This window comes from Emys orbicularis, chromosome 1, assembly GCF_028017835.1.
Source record: "Emys orbicularis isolate rEmyOrb1 chromosome 1, rEmyOrb1.hap1, whole genome shotgun sequence".
In the NCBI taxonomy this organism is placed as follows: Eukaryota; Metazoa; Chordata; order Testudines; family Emydidae; genus Emys; species Emys orbicularis.
The window spans coordinates 259,910,123-259,933,324 of record NC_088683.1 but is presented as its reverse complement, the minus strand read 5'-3'; the positions used below and the strand labels follow the sequence as shown (position 1 = coordinate 259,933,324).

At 42.3% G+C, this 23,202-nt stretch overlaps 1 protein-coding gene across 1 annotated transcript in view; it reads right to left on the bottom strand.

Annotated features, from left to right (window-relative positions):
* The window catches only part of COL4A1 (collagen type IV alpha 1 chain), a 106,741-nt gene extending 84,684 nt beyond the window's left edge, over positions 1 to 22,057 (bottom strand). Inside the window, exons 1-17 of the mRNA XM_065423596.1 lie at positions 21,983 to 22,057; positions 21,465 to 21,554; positions 21,335 to 21,379; positions 19,162 to 19,206; positions 18,990 to 19,052; positions 18,841 to 18,894; positions 18,681 to 18,707; positions 14,604 to 14,687; positions 13,624 to 13,686; positions 12,530 to 12,565; positions 10,472 to 10,513; positions 10,241 to 10,330; positions 8,106 to 8,141; positions 7,891 to 7,950; positions 5,600 to 5,644; positions 5,266 to 5,319; positions 3,792 to 3,833 (exon numbers count right to left, since the gene is read on the bottom strand). Of these exons, the coding sequence (XP_065279668.1) occupies positions 3,792 to 3,833; positions 5,266 to 5,319; positions 5,600 to 5,644; positions 7,891 to 7,950; positions 8,106 to 8,141; positions 10,241 to 10,330; positions 10,472 to 10,513; positions 12,530 to 12,565; positions 13,624 to 13,686; positions 14,604 to 14,687; positions 18,681 to 18,707; positions 18,841 to 18,894; positions 18,990 to 19,052; positions 19,162 to 19,206; positions 21,335 to 21,379; positions 21,465 to 21,554; positions 21,983 to 22,057 (951 nt within the window). The remainder of the gene's footprint in view (positions 1 to 3,791; positions 3,834 to 5,265; positions 5,320 to 5,599; positions 5,645 to 7,890; positions 7,951 to 8,105; positions 8,142 to 10,240; positions 10,331 to 10,471; positions 10,514 to 12,529; positions 12,566 to 13,623; positions 13,687 to 14,603; positions 14,688 to 18,680; positions 18,708 to 18,840; positions 18,895 to 18,989; positions 19,053 to 19,161; positions 19,207 to 21,334; positions 21,380 to 21,464; positions 21,555 to 21,982) is intronic.
* Between the last annotated feature and the right edge of the window lie 1,145 nt (positions 22,058 to 23,202).

Genomic DNA, 23,202 nt, shown 5'->3' with positions numbered 1-23,202 from the left:
TGACCAATACATGGCAGCATATCTGGATACTTATTTTCTCAGATAATGTCGAACAGTTCATGTGTGTCCATGCATGTATTCCATCCTGGAGAGGCTACGCAAACATGGCCTGTATGCCAAACTAGGATAATGTGTTTTCTATCAGTCCTCCATAGGATGAACCCTAGGAATTCTATCTCCAGCTGTTATCAAAATTGACCCATGCAAGGTAAAGGCAGTCCCTGAGTGGGCTGTGGCACAGAAGGTCTGCGACTTGGGGTTTGCAAACTTCTATCTGTGGTTCATCCTGAAGTTCTCGGAGCGGATCACCCCTCTCACTGCCCTACTCCACCAAAAAAAATAGGTTCCTCTGGTCTCCCGAGGCCTAGTAGGCCTTTAAACAATTAAAACTAACATTTACCACACTTTCCACATTGGTTCATCCCAATACCACACAAGCCTTCATCTTTGAGGAAGATGCTTCCAACTTAGCAATCAAAGCAGTGCTGTCCCAAAGGCATGGCCCTCAACAACTCCTACATCCGTGTGCCTTCTTTTCCAGAAAACTCACACCCATGGAGCAAAACTATGATATTTTAGACCAAGAATTCCTGACAATTAAAACCACTTTTGAAGAGTGGCACCACTATCTAAAAGGGGCCTGGTATCCTTGACTATCTGCATAGGGCCAAGGCCCTTAACCAACGACAACTTTGGTGGGCCTTATTCTTTGTGCACTTTAATTTCGTAATTTCCTATCACCCAAGAACCAAAAACAGCAAGGCTGATGCTTTTCCTGGAAGGGCAAGTATTACACTGACTTTATGGACCCAAACCTGAAACCCTCCTGCATCCTCAAGCCTCATAACTTTCTTGGTGCAGCTCCCCAAGACCTGCTCACCCTGATAAGATCAGCCTCAACCATGGGATCCCTGGAGTCGAGCAGGAAGCCATAAATAAGGAAACCCATGCGGTTCAAGATGGGGTAATTGATGCAAAAGGTCATATATATGTTCTCCTCGGGCCTCTGAGGACTACCTCCCTACAGTCATGGCGACTCTCCCCTGGCAGGACATTTTTGTCACTTTAAAACTCAGCACATCATTTCCTCTGTCTTCTGGCTTTGCATATGAGACACAGTGCTGGCCTACATGGCCTCTTGCAATGTATGTGTCTGCTTCAAGTTGGCCCATCAATAAAACCCTGGGACTCCTGCAACCCCTCAAGATTCTACCTGGCACCTGGACTATCACTGCATTAAAATTTGTAGTAGAACTACCCAAGTCCAATCAGTTCATGACCACCCTGAACGTCATGGACAACTTCACAAAGATGGAACACTTCATCCCTGGCACTGCCAACTCTCCTCCCAGGAAACCGCCTGGCTCTGGGTAGACCAAGTTGTCCACCTCCATGGCCTCCCAGAGAGCATTGTCTCTGACCAAGGAACACAATTTGTCTCCCACTCCTGGCAAGAAGCTCTCTTTCTGGATTTTGGGCATCTGCTCCTGACTCTCCTCTGCCTATCACCCTCAGACTAAGGGTCAAGCTGAAAGAACCAACCAGATCCTGGAGCAGTATCTTCGGTGTGATATCAATTTCCACCAACTTGTCCTTGCTGCTGCCCCAGACAGAGTTTGTATACAATAACACAGAATATGTGTCTATAGGGCAAAGCCCCCTTTTTTCGAATTATGGGTTCCATTCCCAGTTCTATCCAAAGCCACCCACAACTTCCCACAATCCAGTAGCCCTGGATTGAATACATCAGCTACACCAAACCCAAACTGAGCAAAAAGTTCACCTTTCGCCCAAAAGAGCTACAAACAATACCACCAATGACAGGAGGGGCCTGCCTTGTCAATAAGACACAAAAAACACATGAACAGGCTATCTCATAAATTAGACTACCAGATCCTTGGCCCCTACTGAATTTGCTGGCAAATTAATCCTGTTGCCTTTGAACTCGACTTGTCCTGTTCTCTCCGAATGTACCCCATTTTCCACATATCACTCCTGAAGCGCCACCTTCCAGACCCATTCCCTCACCATTTTGAACTCCAATCTACCCACCTGCCAGTCAGTATGTGTTCAATACCACAATGAGTACATCTTCCAAGAAATCTTTGATACCAAAATTAGGCAGGGTAAACACTGGTATTTTGTGGATTGGGAAGGCTATGGTTCTGAAGAGCGCTCCTGGGAAATAACAGAAAACATACATGCTCCTAACCTGGTAAATGCTTTCCAGCAGAACCATCCTGAAAAACCTGGCCACAACCACCCAGAGGGCACACTAGGGGAGAGAGTGATGTGGGGGAATCACAGGCCTTGAACCTGGGTTCTCAGGCAGTGCACAGGCCACAACTGCCACCCAGCAACTCACCTAAGTAACTAGGGGAGGTCTAGTGAACGGTGAGCTTGCAGAGGGCCCCGCCCCCAAAGCTCTCAATTTGGGGGAACATCCAGCCCCTCAGTTGGCTGAGGAGTGCTATATTAACCAGGAAGTAACAACAGGAAATTGTCTGAGAAATTAGAGGAATCCTTGGCTGGCTACTACTATGGACCCCTCCTGCTTACCTGACTCCCAAGTCCTGCATTCCTGCCTGCTCCCGGTTCCTGCTTCACCACCTGCTCCTGGTTCCTGTCTTCCTATCCCAGACTCCCGTCTACCCACAGTTCCTGCTGTCCTGCCCTACTCCAGGCCACTCTTCCTCCGCCTTACCCCAGATGGATGGTGTCTCTGGCTCTGCCCCCTGGCTTGGTATCTGATGTCATCTTCAGTTTTGAGCCACAGCTCCAACCACTAGGTCTGACTCCTGCTCCAATCACTAGGCATGACCGCCCACACCTTGGTCACTGAAACTGGGCAGTTTTAATGTCCCTCTGCTGCGAGAATTGTGCAAAGCAGCCTGAGGGCTTATCTACACAGGATGTTAATGTACAGCAGCCCAATGTGTAAATCTACAGCTCCCTGGGCTGCCATGTACTTACTCACCATGGGGACCCTGCACTAATAGTTCAGTAGCACATTTTGATGTATTCCTGTTTCAAACAGTAATATTTCAATGCGCACTATAGAACTTTTAGTGCACAGTAGCAGGGTCCATAGAGGACATTACTGCACAGCAAGCTAGTGCACTGTAGATTTACACCCTGATTTGCAGCACACTAACTGTGTAGCCAAGCCTTTAGTGTAGGCCAGGATCTAGTTGATAATACTTACAATACATTTTATTTTAATATAGTTTGTTCTGGTGATTTCTGTTGACATAGAATTGTACTTAAAGTACAGAACCCTAAGTCTATATAGAAATATTCAGGAATAATGCACAATTGGTTGAAAAAAGTTATCCATTCCTTTTATCCCAAATATAGGGAAAACAGTTCATAGAATTTGGGACACATATGTGCCTGGCTAACTGCAATCTAAAACCTGTACTACACTGTACAGTCAATGAACCATGCTCTGACGTCCTTATTTGCACCATTGTTAGTAATTATCTGTACTGCTTTATAATAATAGCAAGGCAGCAGTAATATTTTTAATCCATAAGCCAAAAGATTTAAAACTCAAAGGATACAAATTGCCACAATATAGAAGTTTCCCTTTACAGATTTCAAATATACTTGGACAACATAGGGCTTCCAAGTTTTGCTCCCACTGAAAATCAATGGCAATATTGCCACTGATTTCAGTTGGATCAGAACCTATGCATAGTCTTTAAAAAAAAAAGTCCTGAGTGCTTTGACATCCACACTGGTTTGGTATTTTGTGTCTGTTTTGTATAAGCAAAATTTAATTTACTTACTCTTCCTGGAAGTCCTGGAAGACCTTGTGTGCCCTTGTCTCCCTGAACAGAAAAACAATTTACATTTTTAAACTCAAGTACCACACAATGAAAACTGATCTATCAATGGCATTCCATTAGCTTTTTAGTCTTACACATGGAGACTTTATCTTCTAACAATTTACTCACTGAACAAGATCAATATAGAATCCACTTTACAAGTGCACATTTGGGCCGGATTCATGTACACGGACCCCTTCTTCTGCACAAACTCACAAAATACAAAGAAGTATGCAGCCAATTAATTGGGGCAGTATGTTCAGTATTTTTCTTAATGACGAGACATGCACTGTTTTATACTAAGTTACATTTATTATTATAGGCAGGTCTTGTAGCACTACCTATTATTAAAGTGCTGACACTTCCCATTATAAGACCCCGGTTTCCATTGCGTATAACTTTGCCAAACTGTAACTGTTTGGGATGAAAATTTCCAAGGTAGGTGTCTGCTTCAGGCTGAATTTTTGGGGAAAATTTCAACCAAAATGAGAATTATGCTAGGGAACTATACATAGTTTTGCCCATGGTAAAAAATTCGGACAACTTTTTACCTGGAAAGCTCTAGTTCCCCCATACTTTAGAGCAGGGACTTGAAAATTGTCAGGGGGTGGCATTTATGTCATGCCTGTACTTTTTGCTATCCCTGTTAAAATCTGCCCAAATCTGGCCAAGTTATAAGACTTTGAAAAAAAATCAGTTCACACGCGCTTAGGGGAGACTTCTTAGATTTTAGGAGCTTAAATCTCCAAAGATTCCATCCTCATTGAGCGTCATTGAGCCTCTCACAGCTCCTAGTGCTAATCAAGCTGTGCATCCCCACAAGCAAATTGAGCATGATCTTTCCAGACCAGGCGTACAAACACAAAGTTAGACTTTCTCTGTAATGGCTGTTTCCAGTTACTCTAGGCCACGGTACAGCTGGGCACTGGATCTGAGAGCAGGGAGTCTGTCTCTCTTGTGCTCTCAGTGCCCTTCATGCTGGCTCCCAGACAACGGGAAGGAGAAAGTATGATTTGAATGCAGAGGAGATAAAAGCCAGACTGGGAAGAGGGAAAAGAGTAGATTGGGACAAAGAGTCTGGGAGAGTGGGGCTGGAGTGGGGGGCAGGAGAAGAGAGACACTGTGACTGGTTGGGCAAAGGCAATGGGACTCAAAGCTGGAGGTGGGGTGGGGCTGGTGTGGGAAAGAGGGAGACCATTTGATCGTGTAACTAATGACTATCATATTTCATATCCACAAGGAGGCTGAAATAAGATTGCACAGGCAACCTTAATTCTGGCATTTCCTAACTTTTGAATGATTGACTTTGCAATCTTAATAATGTTTTTTAACATAGCTTTTTCCTGTGTGTAATATGTAACTGGTTACTGTAAGCTATGAATGCAAGATATTAGCTATTAATTCTGCCCCAAAGAGATAACATTTAATTACTTACCTTAGGACCAGGGTCACCTGGTAGTCCTGGAACTCCAAACCCACCATCCTCACCCTATGTGTATATTGGGGTGGGAGAGGAGAGAAAAAACAAATCAGACACAATAAATACAGTTGCACCTTATTAGTGATAGTGTCTCAGTTTAAATCCTCAAACTGATCACTTTTTCAACACAAAAGGCAATTTATCTAAATAATTCTGAAATCTGCTGGAATCACTCCACCGTTTTCATTTTTCTTATTTTTGCATACAATGGAATCAAACATTTAATATAGAAGACAATTTTTTCTTTTAAAAAGCTAAAGAGTAATATTAAAAATGCAGTGAAACATACAGGTTGTCCTTTTGGTCCTTGCTCGCCATCTTTTCCAGGTTTTCCCTGTAAAGCACAAAATTCCACATTATTGAATCATGAACATCAAATTTATATCATTTCTGTACACATTGCCTGAAACATTAAAACTAAGAATCCAGCAATATAATGAGTTCATGAATCCTCTTTTCACAGCTAACAGTGCACAATGTATGACAATGGGCAAAAATATGACCACTGAGGACGTACATTTCCCAGCATGCTGATAATTTAGAGCAGTAGTTCTCAAAATTTTTATATTGGCAACTCATTTCACACAGCAAGCCTCTGAGTGTGACCCCCACGCCTTATAAATTAAAATTGGGGGTAATTTAATTTTAATGTAATTTTAATTTAACAGGGGCTCAGGTTGTCAGTCCCGCCAGACACAGGTTGACAGCTCATACCCCCAGGTAATAACCTCGCAACATGACTTATGAGGAGAGGCTGAGGGAACTGGGATTGTTTAGTCTCCAGAAGAGAAGAATGAGGGGGGATTTGATAGCTGCTTTCAACTACCCGGGGGGGGGGGGGGGGGTTCCAAAGAGGATGGAGCTCGGCTGTTCTCAGTGGTGGCAGATGACAGAACAAGGAGCAATGGTCTCAAGTTGCAGTGGGGGAGGTCTAGGTTGGATATTAGGAAACACTATTTCACTAGGAGGGTGGTGAAGCACTGGAATGCGTTACCTAGGGAGGTGGTGGAGTCTCCTTCCTTGGAGGTTTTTAAGGCCCGGCTTGACAAAGCCCTGGCTGGGATGATTTAGTTGGGAATTGGTCCTGATTTGAGCAGGGGGTTGGACTAGATGACCTCCTGAGGTCCCTTCCAACCCTGATATTCTATGATTCTATGAACACCTTGAGGGATCATGACCCTCAGTTTGAGAACCCCTGGTCTAGAGTCAAACGCAGAGCTGCAGATCTCCCCATGTTGCTCAGATGGTACTTTAGTAGACAATTAACATTGTTCTTATTTTATTTATTATATAATCAAATTTTAACTCCTATATTCCTTTTGTTTGTTTCTTTCTTTTAGGAATGACTGTGCATAAATACCATGAATGACAGGTGTTTCTGAAATAATGGTGATTAGGCAAATTAGCTGCCATATATATGTTTCTTTTGCTCTCCGTTTTACTTTCTGATCTCTGGGGGTGATTTTTCAAATCAGTAAAAAAAATAGCTAAAAGCCTTATCAACCTGCTCAAACTAAGCATGCACATTTCTTTTCTTTTAGGATTTGTACATACGGTATTTGTTTTTTACTCTAGGTAATTTTATTCCCCTCCCCCCCATTGGTCTCTTTGTGGATGTTTTGTTATTTTATCAAATTTAGTTAATAAAACTATTGTTTTAAAAGAGGTGTGAGGCAGATTCTAAATTCACTGATGTGTGGAATGCATTTCGATGTCACTGGAAGTTCCATGATTAGAACAAGTAAGGAATACGGAATGCCCTGAACAATGATTTTGATGTCTGCACATTTTGCTAAATTAGCCACACAAGGCTATTCAGAATACTGTACCTCTATTTCTTCCATTTACTGCCAGAGAGGATTTCACATCTCATATTTTGTATGTGTTTGTTAATATGGGTCTCAAAGAAAGCATGGATTTTTTTTTTGGTGTGGTTTAATTCCTCTATTTGTAACACTTTGAAAGTAAATGCAAATCTATTGTCAGCAATATAAGGATTAGTTCTTAGTTAACTCTAGACTATCAACGGCATCAGTAACTGATTTATAATATTTTATTTTTTACATCAGGACTATAGCGTTTTATTTGTCAATTGTGCCTTTCATTCTAGGGTTAGATAATATTTATATGTGTATGTGCAATAGAGTACAAATGATTTATGAAATGGTTATAACTGGTAAACAAATCACTACAAACAATTACCACATTTTAAGAGTAATTTCTTTATAAATTGTTTACTGTCTATATATTTAAAAACACTTAGGCTATCTTAAATTGTATTAAGAAAATAGATTGGCACAGAATATATAAAGAGACATTGGACTAATACAGGGATCAGCAACCGGGAACTGCGGCCAATGGGAGCTGCGGGAGTGGCACCTGTGGGTAGAGGCAGTGCGCAGAGCTGCCTGGCCACACCTCCACCTAGGAGCAGCAGGGACACGTCGCCGCTTGCGGGGAGCCGTCCGAGGTGAACGCTGCCTGGATCCAGCACCCCAAAACCCCTCCTGTGCCCCAACCCCATGCCCCAAGCCCTCTCAGTGGAGCTCAGTTTTTATTGATAAAATACTGTATACTTACTCGTGGGCCAGATTTCCCAGGTTCACCTTTTTCCCCTCTGATACTTGAGCCTGGATATCCCTTAAGAACACAAACCAGATTAATCAGACTGTATTTTTTGTTGTATATTTTATTTTAATTATAAGCCATTAAGACACACAAAGTCCTTTAAGGCATGGTCACCATTGGGTTTGGTAAAATCTTTTAAGCAAACAAAATGATTACATAATACTTACTTTCATCCCTCTATCACCTTTTTCACCTGGTTCACCCTAATGAAATTAGAAAACAATGAAAATCAATATATGGAAAAATTATCCATAATCCACTTCTGCTATAAATCATTTATTTCCTCTTTGTCAGATACAGTACATTGTCTCCATATTCCCCACTCTCTTTCAAACTACAAGCCCTAGTAGGCATGCAGGGAAAGGTAACTTGTCAAATTTTAAACTTTTTTTTAAAATACAAAATTAGAATCCATTCAAATCTAATGTATTATACTAATCAGGGCCATCCTTACCCATACACAAAGTACGCAGCTGCGTAGGGCACCAGGAAATTTGGGGCACCAAATTTCCTGGTGCCCTATGCAGCTGCGTGCTGCTCCAGCCCCTGCTCCGCCTCTTCCCCATGGCCCCCGACCCTGCTCTTCCCGAGCCCCGCCTCTTCCCACCCCTGCTCCGCCTCTTCCCCATGGCCCCGCCCCTGCTCTGCCCCAGCCCCGCCTCTTCCCACCCCTTCCCCAAAGCCCCTGCTCCACCCCATCCCAGCCCCGCTCCCACTCCACCCCCCCCCAAAGCCCTCACCCCTGCTCTGCCCCCGCCCCACCTCTTCCCGTCCCTGCTCCACCCCCACTTCCCTGAGGACTGCAGCAGGGGTCAGGCCTGCACTCACCGGCGGCGGTAAGTGGAGCAACCCGGCCTCAGCCTGCTCCGCTCTGCCAGCTCCCATCCGTGCTTCCGGTGAGTGCTGGGGGGGTGGTTCCCCACTGCTCCCCAAGTCCCAAGGCTGGGAGCCAGGGAAGCAGAGTGGAGCAGGCTGGGTCTGGGTCACTCCACTTCCTGCCACCCCATGAGTGCGGGGTCAGGCCTGCCCTGCACTCACCGGGTGACAGGAAGTGGAGCGACCCAGCCCCTACCCGCTTCGCTCTGCCGGCTCGTGCTGGGGGGCGGTTTCCCCCCTGCCCTCCAAGCCTGCTCCTGCCACCCTGCGGAGGCCTGGGACCGGCCACCCCTCCACCCCCCATGCGGGGGCTGCGTAGGGCACCAAAATGGCTAGGGACGGCCCTGATACTAATAATTATTGCTTATGATGCCCCATTAAATAACTATAAAATTCATTAGCACTTAGGCTCACTGGAGGTGATTCTGTTAATGAGCATAAATCTAATATAAATTAGTTGTTCAACTTTTAAAGATATTTGCAATTGACCAGAAAAAATATGTTGATCAGCCAGTATATTACACTTCGGGCCAATCACCCTATCTGTCCCTGACCCTCCCTCAGCAGAAAAAGCCACAGGAAGGTGAAATGTTATTCAGTACAGGATACAACATTTCGGACACTTTTTGTATCCATAACTTCCCCTCAAGTATCCACAGACAGTAGCCTAGTGGAAGGAGAAGGCTGCATTGGCTGGGAATCAAATGGTAAAATGGATCCGAACTCTGCAGATCTCAACTGTACCCTCCAGGTCACACTTCATCCCAGGAGTGCTGGAACAATTTGTATAGTGGGGGTGCAGTGAGCCATTGAACCAAGCTGTAAATCCTGTATATAATGGAAATCACTTGAAGTCAGGGAGTGCTGCACCCCTCCCTGCCCCCCACACTCCTAGTTCCAGCACCTATGCTTCCTCCTGGACTGCATGGGCAGTTCCTGTGCAGTGCTGTCGTTGGCTTCCCTACTAGAGCTGTGCAATACACATGACACTGCAGGGAAAGGAAGTATGGAGAGGAAGATGATATGAGTGTAAGACCACTACAATTGAACTGCTTAGTTTCTGGAATGGGATGCCTTTCTTCTCTCAGTTCACCACCTACATGATATTGTATTAAAACTTACATAAGTATGAGAGAACATTCTTTAATGTATAACCTTGTTTCCAAAGTCTTCTAGGGACACGTGACTTATTTATACAGGTATTATCATATTCACAGATTATTCCTGTACAAATTCTTCAGATACTTACAGGAAGGGCATTAAACTTTATTTAGGACAGTTAAAACATGGACCAAGTTTGCATAATTGGCATTAGATTGCTTATAACACTGGTTTCTCTGTCTTTCTTTAGTAACCTTGTCCCCACAGTCTTTAAACAAAGAAACTAGGAGTCCAATATTGTAAGGACTAAGTAATATTTTCTCACCATCATTCCATATATGATCTTGTAACCTTTGACGCTGTCATGTGGGGCAGGTCCTTGTTCGCCTAGAGTGCCCTGCACTCCTTGTTCACCCTATTGACACAAAATTCAGGATTATTAATGTAATTAGAAAGAATATTTATACTGAGAACATTCATAAATATGTAAGTTTCTGAAGAATTTGTACAGGGATAATCTGTTGTATTCGAAAGCATTTCAAACAGAGAGGCTTACCTTATCACCTTTTGGTCCTTGAGAACTCAAGCCCATCTGACCCTGATGAAAAAATTATACATGTATTAATGCATTAGCCAACTTTCCTTTTATAAATATATATGTGTAAGGATTTTATAAATGTGGCAGATTTGGCCCCAAATCTAACCTCCTGTTTATTCAAATATGGAAAGTCCTCGAGGCCCATATATTTTTCTCCTGACTTAAAAGTTAATTAGCCATAAGCCTGAATTGTTGTTAATATTTTATTATTCATTTCTGGTCATGCCTGGAATGTGCTCAACATTTTCAAAATGGCATAAAAAGGCATAGGTCCAGCCATGAGGAGATAATCACATTATTTTTGTGAAAAACAAACAGAGATGGAGGATGAGGAGCAGGGAAACATACAATTAAGGGGGCTATAAGATTATAACATAGCTTTAATGACAACTAAATATAGCTATATGTGTGCATGCACATATTTAAATGGACAAATCTCTCACTCTTTCTGACAAAAACTCTTTTTCCCACCTACCTCTCTTTCGAGACAGATATATAGATGCAGAGACAATCCCAAATGACCTTATAAACATGTCATTATATTTATCTTATTTTTCCCGTCTTTAGCTCAACCATGTGTTCACTTTGACAAGTCGGGCAATGGTAGGACTGCAGAAGGCATGGGAGATGTGGCTTCCAAATAAATATTTGGCTATGATCAATGGGACCACTGTACATCTCACAGGATCTCTGCCCTAATGTTGGCTTTCCCTTTACCTGTGCACTCAGTGCAGTCCCACAAACCCTGTGAATATCTGAAACAGTCCTATTTAGGGCATGATAGTCCCAAGTTCTTTGCACTCAGAACTGTACAGTTGCTGGGGCTGAAAAAATATGCAACTGTTGGTTTGGTTTTTGTATGTGTGCACTTCCTGCCTCTGGATGCCAGAGATCACTGCAGCTACTACAGCTGGGTGGCCAGAAGCTGTCTTTCCTCTGGTCCTGACTCCTGCAGAGTCAGCCCCCAGCAGCAGTTTCAACTTAGTTCTGCCTTCGGAGAGGTGGCATCAAATGGAGACAACAAATGGGGAGAGGAGTAAGCCCCATGAGAGAGATGGAGGAACATGGAATTCCACAATGTTGGACAAAGCAAGACACATTAAAGGTGGCAGAGAGGAAATGTAAAGGGGGACACCACAGATCGGGGCTGGAAGATGGAGGGAAGTTTGGAAGGAGAGGAGAATAGTCCCCAGTGGAATGCCAGAGGAGGTAGCAGGCCACTCCACTCCCCCACCACATACTACTCAATGCCACCCTGCCACCATCATCAAGAGAATGGGGGCAATCCAGAACCTGTTGAGGGCAGGAGTGGCTATGGGCTGGTAAGGGATCAGCCAGAGGTTTGTTTAGAATGTTCATGCACACTAGTGGGGTGGGAGGTGGAGATCTCCCTTCAGTTGACTTATACCAACAAAGACTCTGATTCTTCCAGATGCAACATCAAAATGCAATATATGGAACAAAGGCAGATGGCAAATGATGACTAATGCCCATTATGCCAAGATGTACTATTTTTATTTTTATATTTACCTTGCGGTCTACCCCTCCTCTGCACACTCCCTATCATTTTCTGTCATAACGCATATTGCAAGGTCTTTAGGGAAAGCATTGTCTTTTTAATAAGTGTGTGTATAGGGCATAGCACAATGAGGTCCTGATCCTTACGATCACTCCCTCTCCCCCCCGCCCTCCCTTTCCCCACATACATGAATGAAATTCTCATGAACATTTTAGTGGCATTTCAATGATAAATTTTGACTGACAAATTTTGAAATTTTCAACCAGTTCTGAATAAATAATACAAATAATAGAATATAGCACTTAGTGGTGTTTTGGTCTGGTAGGAGAGCATATCTTAAAGAATAGCCTACAAAACCATACCTTTTTGACGCCCTGGTAATTAAGATACAATATTTTATATAAAGACACAAGACTGCACAGAACATTTGAAGACTAGCACGTGAAAAAAATAACTCAAATATTTGCAGCTACAGTACTGTCTATGAAAATCCATACCTTCTCACCCGGTTCACCCCGTGGGCCTGGGGGACCCTATAAGACAGGACATTTTATTAGACTGCATGCTAAACATTACATGTAATGTTTTCTGCTTACCACAGACATTAAAAAGGCACCATTCTACTGGTGTCTTCATTTTAATGGAGAAAGATCAATATAATGTTTTTAGTACTTTCTAACTTCCAGAATTTGTCTAAGATCTTACATTAGAGGTGCGATATTGCAGTTAAGAAGTGCTGGAGCTGGTCACTACATGGACAAGAGACACTCATAGCAAACTGCAGGTGCTGCAGGGAGCGGTGCTGGTGATTCAATAGGTAGCACTCTTCCCTTTGATTCATGCTTGAACCAGTTCCCCAACCTTAGCACATCTGTACCCAAGGTGCTATTTTTCAGATGAGATGTATTTTACACTGAGTCATACCTTGCTCCCTTTTTACACAGCAGTTTTGCAGTGCAGATTCCACAGCAGTGGATTTATAACAGATTGCCCTGAATGTAGCTCACTATGATGGGAAACATAAATAGTGCTGATTTTTAAAAATAGGATTAACTGGTCCCTGCTTGCTGGTATCTGTGGTATTCTAAAGGCCATAGAGGCAGAGAACGTATTCTGACATCTACTACACCTGTCAACGTATCAAGTAGTTCAGGTGCCTTGAACATTTGGAATTTACCACAATAGGAGACCTTCTACTTGGGAAGAGATTGCCTTTCCTTTGTAGCTGTTCCTAATGGTACCTCTAGGACAATCTCAGCAGCTATTTTGATTTAGATTAGGCTGTGGGACCAGCAACACATTTTCCATGGATTCAAGAGGGGAAAGTGTAAACGCCTATTACAAAACTGTAGAATAGGGGCCAGATTCTAACAGCCACTGAAGTAAATTAGAGTTATTTGCATCCTGCAGAAGCAGTCCCCTGGAGTCCAAGGTCACACAGAAGATGTGTAGTATAGTAGGGACTGAACCTGAGTTGCCCAAATAGTAGGTTTGTGTCCTAACTACTGTACCATTCATCCCCAATACATTAATCATTTAGAGCTTTTTTAATAAAGCAGCATTACATAAATCATCATAAAATGACACTTACTGGAACTCCTGAAATCCCTGGTGGCCCGATGGGGCCTTGGAGCCCTGGCAATCCTTGTATACCCTGTATATAAAAAGGAGCCATTAAAAAGAGATACCTATTGGGCAATTTAATGATGCTTATATATATTATCTGGCTATACTGAAAGGACGGGGGACACCTGATATGATTCTAATCAGGCTGCAACTTTATTATTGGATGTCTGGGATCACCTGGCAGATAAAAGTGTACAGTGCAGGTAACCCCATGTTCATTCAGTATCTACCCAGGGGGCTTCTGCCAGCCCCCCCTTTTCCATCCTGGTCCCCAAGCCAACTCATTTCTGGGACCTTATCATCCCCCCACTTGAACGAGGGTTAAGGTGGGTTAGAAGAAAGGGGCCTGGCTCCCTGCCATACCAGACATAGGAGCCCTGAAACCCCCTGTTCCACACCTTTAACCAACACCTAATTTTTAAGTCCTTTACCAAGCCATATTATCTAGTCACTGTATCCCTTCCCTATGGAGTACCTTCCCTGGACATCCACCCCACACTTACACAAAGAGTTGCAACACATAGCTTAACTCCCTTCACACCTCACCTCAACAAAGCTCTCCCTGAACCCGCTGTGGGGAAGGCAAAAAAAAAAAAAAATCTCACTCCACCTAGGCCAATCTGGGTGGTGAGGGACAAATTCCTCCCAGCCTCCCTGAAAAGGAGCAGCTCGTGCAATGCCCACAGCGGGGCCTAACCAAACCTGGCATTTTGCCACCTCCCCCCCCCCCCAGCCCCCCGGGAAAAGGGGTTCTACTGTCAGGGCTTGCCCCTTTTAAACTCCTCAGTCATGGCACCATGCTGACCTAACTCCCCTTTTGCAGCAGCTTCAGAGTCTTTCTCTTCCTCCTCTCTCCCCATAAAGCACTGTTCTCTCTCCTTCGGCAAGCTGGACAACGCCCCACCCCCATTTAAAGGTGCGGTGGGGGTTTTAGTTAAGACTTACTGGTAGCCCAGGGAGGCCAGGATAACCTTTTTCACCTTTTAGCACATTTGATGGTAAAAACCCAATCACTTCACCTGGGTCTCCCTGGGGGGGAAGAAGAAAAAAATAAAGTTGAATTATATATATGCACACAAATAAAAACATTCATTCCAAAACACTGACATTAAGACTGGAGAAAAGCACTAACATAACATCTACACAGTCTTCTGGAATCATTTGGGAAGTGTACAAAAATGGTCGGCATTTTACTTGTTTGAATTGATTTAAACATACCACAAGGAAGCTGTTGTAGTTTTTAAAAGCCCTTCAGTGTCAGGTATCCTTGAAATACTCAGTAAAGATTCCAGTACCCATCTTAACTTTTCCCCTTACTTTCCACTTATTGGTGGGAAAATCCCCCTAGTTGCCCATCAGATACTATCTGAGTATCTGGCCTGTGTGCTGGAAACATTTGGAGGTTTTACAGGCAAGGAAGCCTCCTCCCTAGGCTGTGATCTCTGGCCATTTATACAACCTTGAGACTGCAATAGTCCCCATGACCACAGCACCTGACCTCTATGTGGGAGCAGCGGATGGTGAATCAGTGTAGTTACACATACTCCAGACCTGCCCCTCCCTCAACCTACATTTTCTCCAAAACCTCCCTGCATAGTGGTGCACTGAGAGCCAACATGGAGCTGTGCTCTGTGGCATGTAGAGATGGGAAGACACAACCTGCACGGGCTCCCTGAATCCTGCCCCCATCCTGTCCTGTTGAACCATACCAGTTGTGCTGAGTCCATAGACCTCCATGATTCAAGAAGGATTTACTTACTAGTACGGTTTTTCATTACACTCCAGATTCTACAATACCAATGAAAACAGTGAAACTTCCTACAGAGCAGGGTACTACTCAATATAAGTAAAGGTGGCAAAATCTGACCATATGATGAACCATATGTAGGCTCAGTTTTGCCACCATTATTCATATTGAGTAGTACCATACTTGATTTCAAATCAACTACTTAGAATCACATAACTGTAGGACTGGAAGGGACCTGGAGAAGTCCTCTAGTCCAGTCCCCTGCACTAAAGGCAGGACTAAGTATTATCTAGACCATCCCTGACAGGTGTTTGTCTAACCTGCTCTTAAAAATCTCCAATGATGGAGATTCCACAACCTCCCTAGGCAATTTATTCCAGTGCTTAACCACCCTGAGAGTCAGGAAGTTTTTCCTAATGTCCAACCAAAACCGCCCTGGCTGCAATTTAAGCCCACTGCTTCTTGCCCTATCCTCCTCCTTGTAATAACCTTTTATGTACTCGAAACCTGTTATCATATCCCTCCTCAGTCTTCTCTTCTCCAGACTAAACAAACCCAAGTTTTTCAGTCTTCCCTCATAGGTCATGTTTTCTAGTACTTTAATCATTTTTGTTGCTCTTCTTGGACTTTCTCCAATTTGTCCACATCTTTCCTGAAATGTGGCACCCAGAACTGGACACAATACTCCAGTTGAGGCCTAATCAACGCAGAGTAGAGCAGAAGAATTACTTCTTGCTTACAACACTCCTACTACTACATCCCAGAATGATGTTTGCTTTTTTTGCAACAGTGTTACACTGTTGACTCATATTTAGCTTGTGATCCTCTATGCCCCCCAGATCCTTTTCCACTGTATTTCTTCTTAAGCAGTCATTTCCCATTTTGTGTGTGTGCAACTGATTGTTCTTTCCTAAGTGGAGTACTTTGCATCTGTCCTTATTGAATTTCATCCTATTTAGTACAGACCATTTCTCCAGTTTGTCCAGATCATTTTGAATTTCAATCTTAACTTCAAAAGCACTTGCAACCCCTCTCAGCTTGGCATCGTCTGTAAACTTTACAAGTGTAGTCTCTATGCCATTATCTAAATCATCAATGAAGATATTGAACGGAACCAGACCCAAGACCCATCCCTGCAGGACCCCACTTGATATGCCCTTCCAGCTTGATTGTGAACCATTGATAACTACTCTCTGGGAATAGGTTTCCAACCGGTTGTGCACCCACTTTATAATAGTTCCATCTAGGTTGTATTTTCCTACTTTGTTTATAAGAAGGTCATGTGAGATAGTATGAAAAGCTTTACTAAAGTCAAGATATACCACATCTACTACTCCCCCGGCCCCCATCCACAAGGCTTGTTACCCTGTCAAAGAAAGCTATTAGGTTGGTTTGACACAATTTGTTCTTGACAAATCCATGCTGACTGTTACTTATCACCTCACCTTATTATCTTCTAGGTGTCTGTAAACTGATTGCTGAATTATTTGCTCCTTTATCTTTCCCATTACTGAAGTTAAGATGACTAGTCTGTAATTCCCCGGGTTGTCCCTATTCCCTTTTTTACAGATTGAGCACAATATTTTCCCTTTTCCAGTCCTCCAGAATCTCTCCCATCTTCCATGACTTTTCAAAGATAATCAGCAATGGCTCAGATATCTCTTCTGTCAGCTCCTTGAGTATTCTAGGATGTATTTCATCAAGCCCTGGTGACTTGAACACTTCTAACTTGTCTAAGTAATTTTTAACTTGTTCCTTTCCTATTTTGGTCTCTGATCCTACCTCATTTTCACTGGCATTCATTAAATTAGATGATTAAATTGCTACTAAACTTTTTGGTGAAAACTGAAACGAAAAAGTATTTTAGCTCTTCGGCCATTTCCACATTTTCTGTTTTTGTTCCCTCCACCCCAGGACTTACCCTGTCCTTGGTCTTCCTCTTGCTTCTAATGTATTTGTAGAATATTTTCTTGTTACCCTTTATGTCTCTAGCTAGTTCAATCTCATTTTGTGCCTTTGCCTTTCTAATTTTGTCTCTACTTGTGTTATTTGTTTATATTCATCTGTTGTAATTTGACCTAATTTCCACTTTTTGTTGGACTCTTTTTTGAGTTCCAGATAACTGAAGATCTCCTGGTTAAGCAAGGGTGGTCTCTTGCCATACTTGAATTGATCTAATCACTAACTTAAATCACACCTGGTTGTACCAGCTCTGAATTTAGCTATAGTGTGTCAAAATCCTATATAAAATGGTCAGGGGAACCCTAACAGCATAGAATAAATGCAGAATTTTCCTTGAAGTAAATCATAACTCCAAAATGTAATGGCCTGCAAAAAATGTGAGATTTTCCTTTGCAACAACAACTTATACCTAAAATAAGGCAATAATATTTATCCGAATTACTTATTGTAAATTAAGTTATTCACATCTTTGCTTCACTATTTGGTATCAAATGATGCCATTTTCATAAATTCTGAACAAATCACAGCCCTTTGTGATTAAGTTATGTTGCTTCTAAAAGTTGTTTACCTATGCACATATGTATAGAAAAGAATAATTAAAGTGCATCAATGTTATTTTACCATGAGTCATTTCCTCCCATATGAGAGAAAGAGGCCAGGGTCTTTTTATGACTAAAAGTCTTGTCATGACAAAACTGTGATTACACTTATGTTTTATATGCAAATTGCAGTTTCAAATTATATCCATTAATTTTATATTCATGTGTCAAATCCTTTCATAGTCACAGCATTTCATTCCTTAGAAAGACAAAGTAATACACATTTCATTACATAGAAAGTTAGTTTTTATAAATTAAATTTCAACTATTTGTTTAACAAATATAAGGTCTTGGTCATGTTTTTGGCTGTTTTCCAAGGACAGTCTTTGTGGAAAATTGACTGGAAAGCTGAAACGTTGGCGTTATCTCAAACCTGATAATGTCAGAATAAATGTATGCCTGAATCTTAAAAATGAATTTAAGTCTTTATATATCAGGGAGTGGGCATAAGACACCTGCTTAACAGTGACTACTATTTTCTTTTAGGCCCTGATCCTGCAAAGATTCATGCAAGTGCTTAAACTTTATGCACTATGAGAAGTCCCATGGCAGCTAATGGGACTACCTCACAGTGTACAAAAGTCAAGCATGTGTGTAAATCTTTGCCACATCAATACCTAAGTAAGGGCTGCTACTTTTGATGTGCATAGGTCATCTGATTTTTAACTTTTGAAAGCAATATATGAATGCATTTGATTTTAAAGACAAACGTACCTTAATTCCAGGAGATCCTGGAGGTCCCTGGAAAATAAATACTTAAAATGTATTATTTTTTCTCATACATATTATCAGTATTATACAATTTTTAATAGCATTTAAAATGTCAAGAATCAGAGTTGGAATGAATGAATTAGGTATCAAAATGTTTGCTTACTATTAACCCAACCAATCCAGGTAAACCTGGAGGACCAACAGGACCTATTTCACCCTAAAGGGAACAGAGAAATTGACTTCGTTTAGGAAACACATGAATATTTTTAAAAAAAATATGTACAAGGAAATTGTTAAAAATGTAAACATCACCTTTGTGCCATTGCAACCTGGGATACCAGGTGGACCTGGTGGGCCATCTTGTCCAGGGATGCCCTGCCAATAGGAGAAAGCAGGAAAGTAATAAATGCTATATTAATCCTCACCTGATGTCACTAGTAAAACCGTGGGGTTCTTTGTAAATAAATGTATGCTTCATACATACAGGAAGACCTGGGTTTCCTGGATATCCTGATACACCTGGTGGGCCCTGTAATTAATGAACATATATTAAAAATTATAAGCGAAGACATCAAAATTACCCAATAAAATACAAAATTATGGGCCTGATCTAATTATGGCCCTTTTAGAGCTGATCAAAATATCTGGAAAACTTTCCCTGAACATTTTTTTGCAAAGACTTTTCATCAAAATTTCAATCACTCTATTGCAGTGTTGGGCAACTTGCGGCCTGCGGGTCGCATGGGGCCTATCAGGGTAATCTGATTGCGGGCCACGAGACATTTTGCTGACATTGACCGTCCACAGACACGGCCCCCTGCAGCTCTCAGTGGCCACAGTTCGCCATTCCTGGCCAATGGGAGCTGCAGGAAGTGGCGGCCAGCACGTCCCTGCAGCCCGCCGCTTCCCGCAGCTCCCATTGGCTGGGAATGGCAAACCATGGCCACTGGGAGCTGCGGGGGGTCTGTGCCTGAGGACAGTCAACATCAGCAAAATGTATCGCGGCCCGCAATCAGATTACCCTGATTGGCCGCAGGTTGCCCACCACTGCTCTATAGGCTAGATGGAAAATAATAATAAAAACAAATCCACGAAAGTTTTCATTTTTTTCCAAAACATGTTGAAAAATCTTTGATCAGCTCCATTTCCATTGTGTTCAATGGAATTGGATCAGAACTGAAATGCACAGTTAATGCTGCTAAGGAGTACATATTTTGTACATTTGCCACAGTCATTCATAATATGAAATCTACAGCAATCTCCTTTTTACATTAAAACAGGATGCTACCATACTGCTGTAGATACTTCTCTGCCTTACATAAGCCATGACCAATTCACCAATTTAATTTTTATTGCTCAGAAAAATCACAGTGTTGAAACGCTTATACTATTTTCCTCAAATACTTTGCAAGTTTAACAAATCAGCATTTTGTCCAGGCCTGTCCTTTTCAATGTGCTAACTTATTTAGTCTTCCAGTAATTTCTAATGTGGGTGTTGGGGAGCAGGAAAGACAGATGTAGTTGTTTTAGCTTGGGTATGTAATTTCATACCCAACGTTGTAGCATTATTAAATGCCCAATCTACTGGTACTGCTAGTGGTGACCACATGTACAGTTGGTATATGTTCACCCAAATTAGTGTAACACAGTGCCCCTGGGTGTGTCTATCATCAACAGTGGGGTTGACTTTAAGACCTCTGAGTCTAACAGTGTAAGCTGCTAGTGCCTGAGCTACAGCTATTAACTCAAAGGCTGACTCAGCTTCTATGTGGTCTAACCATGAGAGGGCACTAAAGAGCCATAGTAGGTAAGCCTATTTGAGACTATGTGCAAGAAAGCTGTGGGTATAAAAAATGTCACAGGAAATGCAACATATTCAAGTTCTCTTTCATTATTATTGTATCATTAATTTAGAGTGCCCCAAAAGAGCTAGGCATCTCACAAAACAAATAAAGACATGGCCGATGCCCTGGCAAGTATACAAGCTAAAATGAACATGACAGATTAAAGTGTCAAATGCACAGCTTAGGAAAGTAAGAAGAAGCACAAGAGAGTTACATCAACAAGATCACAGAGATACTCAGAAAGGGCCTGGTCCAGCACTACTGAAGTCAACGGATGTTTTGCCTTTGACTTTAATGGTTGCAGGATTGAGCTCCCTGCCATACACATATATTAATGTTTCTGTTAACTTGTGTGTAAGTGTGTGTCTCCTGTCCTCCCTGCTCTCTTCCTATAGGAGAGACAGCAGAAGTGATTTTTTTAAGGAGGCTTTTAAAGTAGGTGAGAGAGGTGATTTAGTGAACAAGCTTGAGCAGGGGTTTCCAAGTATAACAGAGCATGAGAAAAGGCAACATTTGGAAGAGAGGGAAACATGAAGACTGTCAAGACCAGTATAAATGGTAGAGTAATAAGGACCAGGTAGGTAATGTAAGAGGACATAGGCAGGGGCAGCATGCTGCAGACCCTTGAAGGCAAGAGCAAGAATTTTGAAACTAACAGGCAGCCATTGACTAACTCAAAGAGGGGGGTGACATTATCTTGCACTTGGCAAAGAGTGAACATATCTAATGAAAAATTAAGCTAACCATTAAGACTTAAAAATCTTAACCTACATCCTTCAAAATTATTAAAACTAAATGTAAGCAGATACTCACCCTTGTTCCTTTTGTTCCTGGGAGCCCTGGTTCTCCAGTATCACCCTATAAGAAAAATGGAATATATTGGTCTTTCACAGCGACAAGGGTTTAGGGAAATCTTCCCATTTAAGTATTAAATGTATCCTACCTTAATTCCTGGTGGCCCAGGGGGACCTTCGGGTCCTTGCATTCCAGGAAACCCAATTAAACCTTGTAGACCAGGCAAACCTCTTTCACCCTGTAAAGAAAAAGAACACTTCAACGTTAGAAAAACTGGTTCTTCCGCTTCTAACTACCAATATTTCCAGAGACGAGGTTGGTGAGGTAATATCTTTTATGGGACCACCTTCACTCACCTTGTCTCTCTAATATCCTGGGACCGACACAGCTACAACAACACTACATACAATAGTATATTATCCCTGGTAAAGCTGAGACAGCTGCCAATAGATAGTAGATTACAGATGATATCTAGGTGGAGTTAAAACATCTGAGTTTGGTATTTGATAGAGAAATCTAACAGCTATAAAATTGATGTTAATGTGTATAGAAACGTGTTTCAATGAAGGGAGAACAAAGGAGGCAGAGGCACACAGATAGAAGAGTAATTTGTGTATTTTAAACAAGAAAACGTATTTGTCTCAGTCTTCCTGAGCGAAGTTCTACATGATGACTCATGGTACCACAGGCATGACTATCCACCATGGGCACTGCACAGCCCCTCTGCAACTTTTCCTCCATTATGATCTCTTTATATAGCTGCACTCCTACAAAGCTGCCACTAAGTCTAGTAGCAAATTACACCCCTCTGAAGTGTAAATGTAAGGTCACAAGTGTCAAATGGGGAAGGTTGCATTATGAACTACCATCTTCACTCCTCTTGTTCATTCCAGCAGCTTTCATGAGGCTAGACTCGGCCAGTTATATATAGCTTTGAGTCCCAGAGGATGGAGCAGAGCCCAAGTGCCCTAGGAGAAGTTTGGGGTAAAATTCCTTCCCAGGTGGCTCAATGAACAGACTGCACCATCTATTAGAATCTTCTTTCCTGCTCTCTGGGCCAAAAGAGTGATTTTCAAGATCTTTGTGCTGAAAAGTATCCTTCTCCTATAGATGGGTACAGCCCCATATTTATTTAAATCAGATAATTCTTTTGTTAACAGCCAGAAAACTAAATCTATCCCACATTATGGATTAATCCTGTAGCTACTTAATGCTCACTAACTTGGAGCTCCATATGAAACCAGCAAGAGTTTTGCATGCACTGAACAAGGATTATTATTTTTTAGTTTTATTACGGTAGCACCAAGAGGCTGAGAATGTGGCTTTAATATGCTAGACACTGTATTCAGAAATTTTAAAAGACAGTTCCAGTCTTGAAAAGTTCAGCAATCCAAGCACACCAGACAGTCAAAGGGTAAGGGAAAAGGAAATAACACAATCAGCATGAGCTGAGTGATGATTGACTGATATCATGTGAGTTGTACTGTTTTGTTTTGTTTTTTGTGGGGTGGAGTTTTGTGTTTTTTAATTATTTGGGTGTGGGTTTTGTTAGAATGGCATTAGCTAGATGGAAAGACAAAGGAAGGGAGAGGGGACATAGAAAAGGGAATACAGGGGCGGGCAGGGGAGAAGAGGGAGGGAGGGACAGAGAAAGAAAGAGGGGCTTTTGAATGCATGTGGAGTGAGGATGAGGTGAAAGGAATGTGAGGGAAGGGGCAGGAGCGGGCTGAAGCAAACAGCCAGTCAGCAGAGAATCTCCTGAGTAAAAATGGTAGAAAGCTGCCTGATGGTTCCATCAGTGTCCAAAGGTCTCTGCTGAGGCTCCTTTTGTGTCTACTCCTGCTGGCTTGAGTTTCTCTAGACTGGCTCCTTCTTGGAATTTCCTT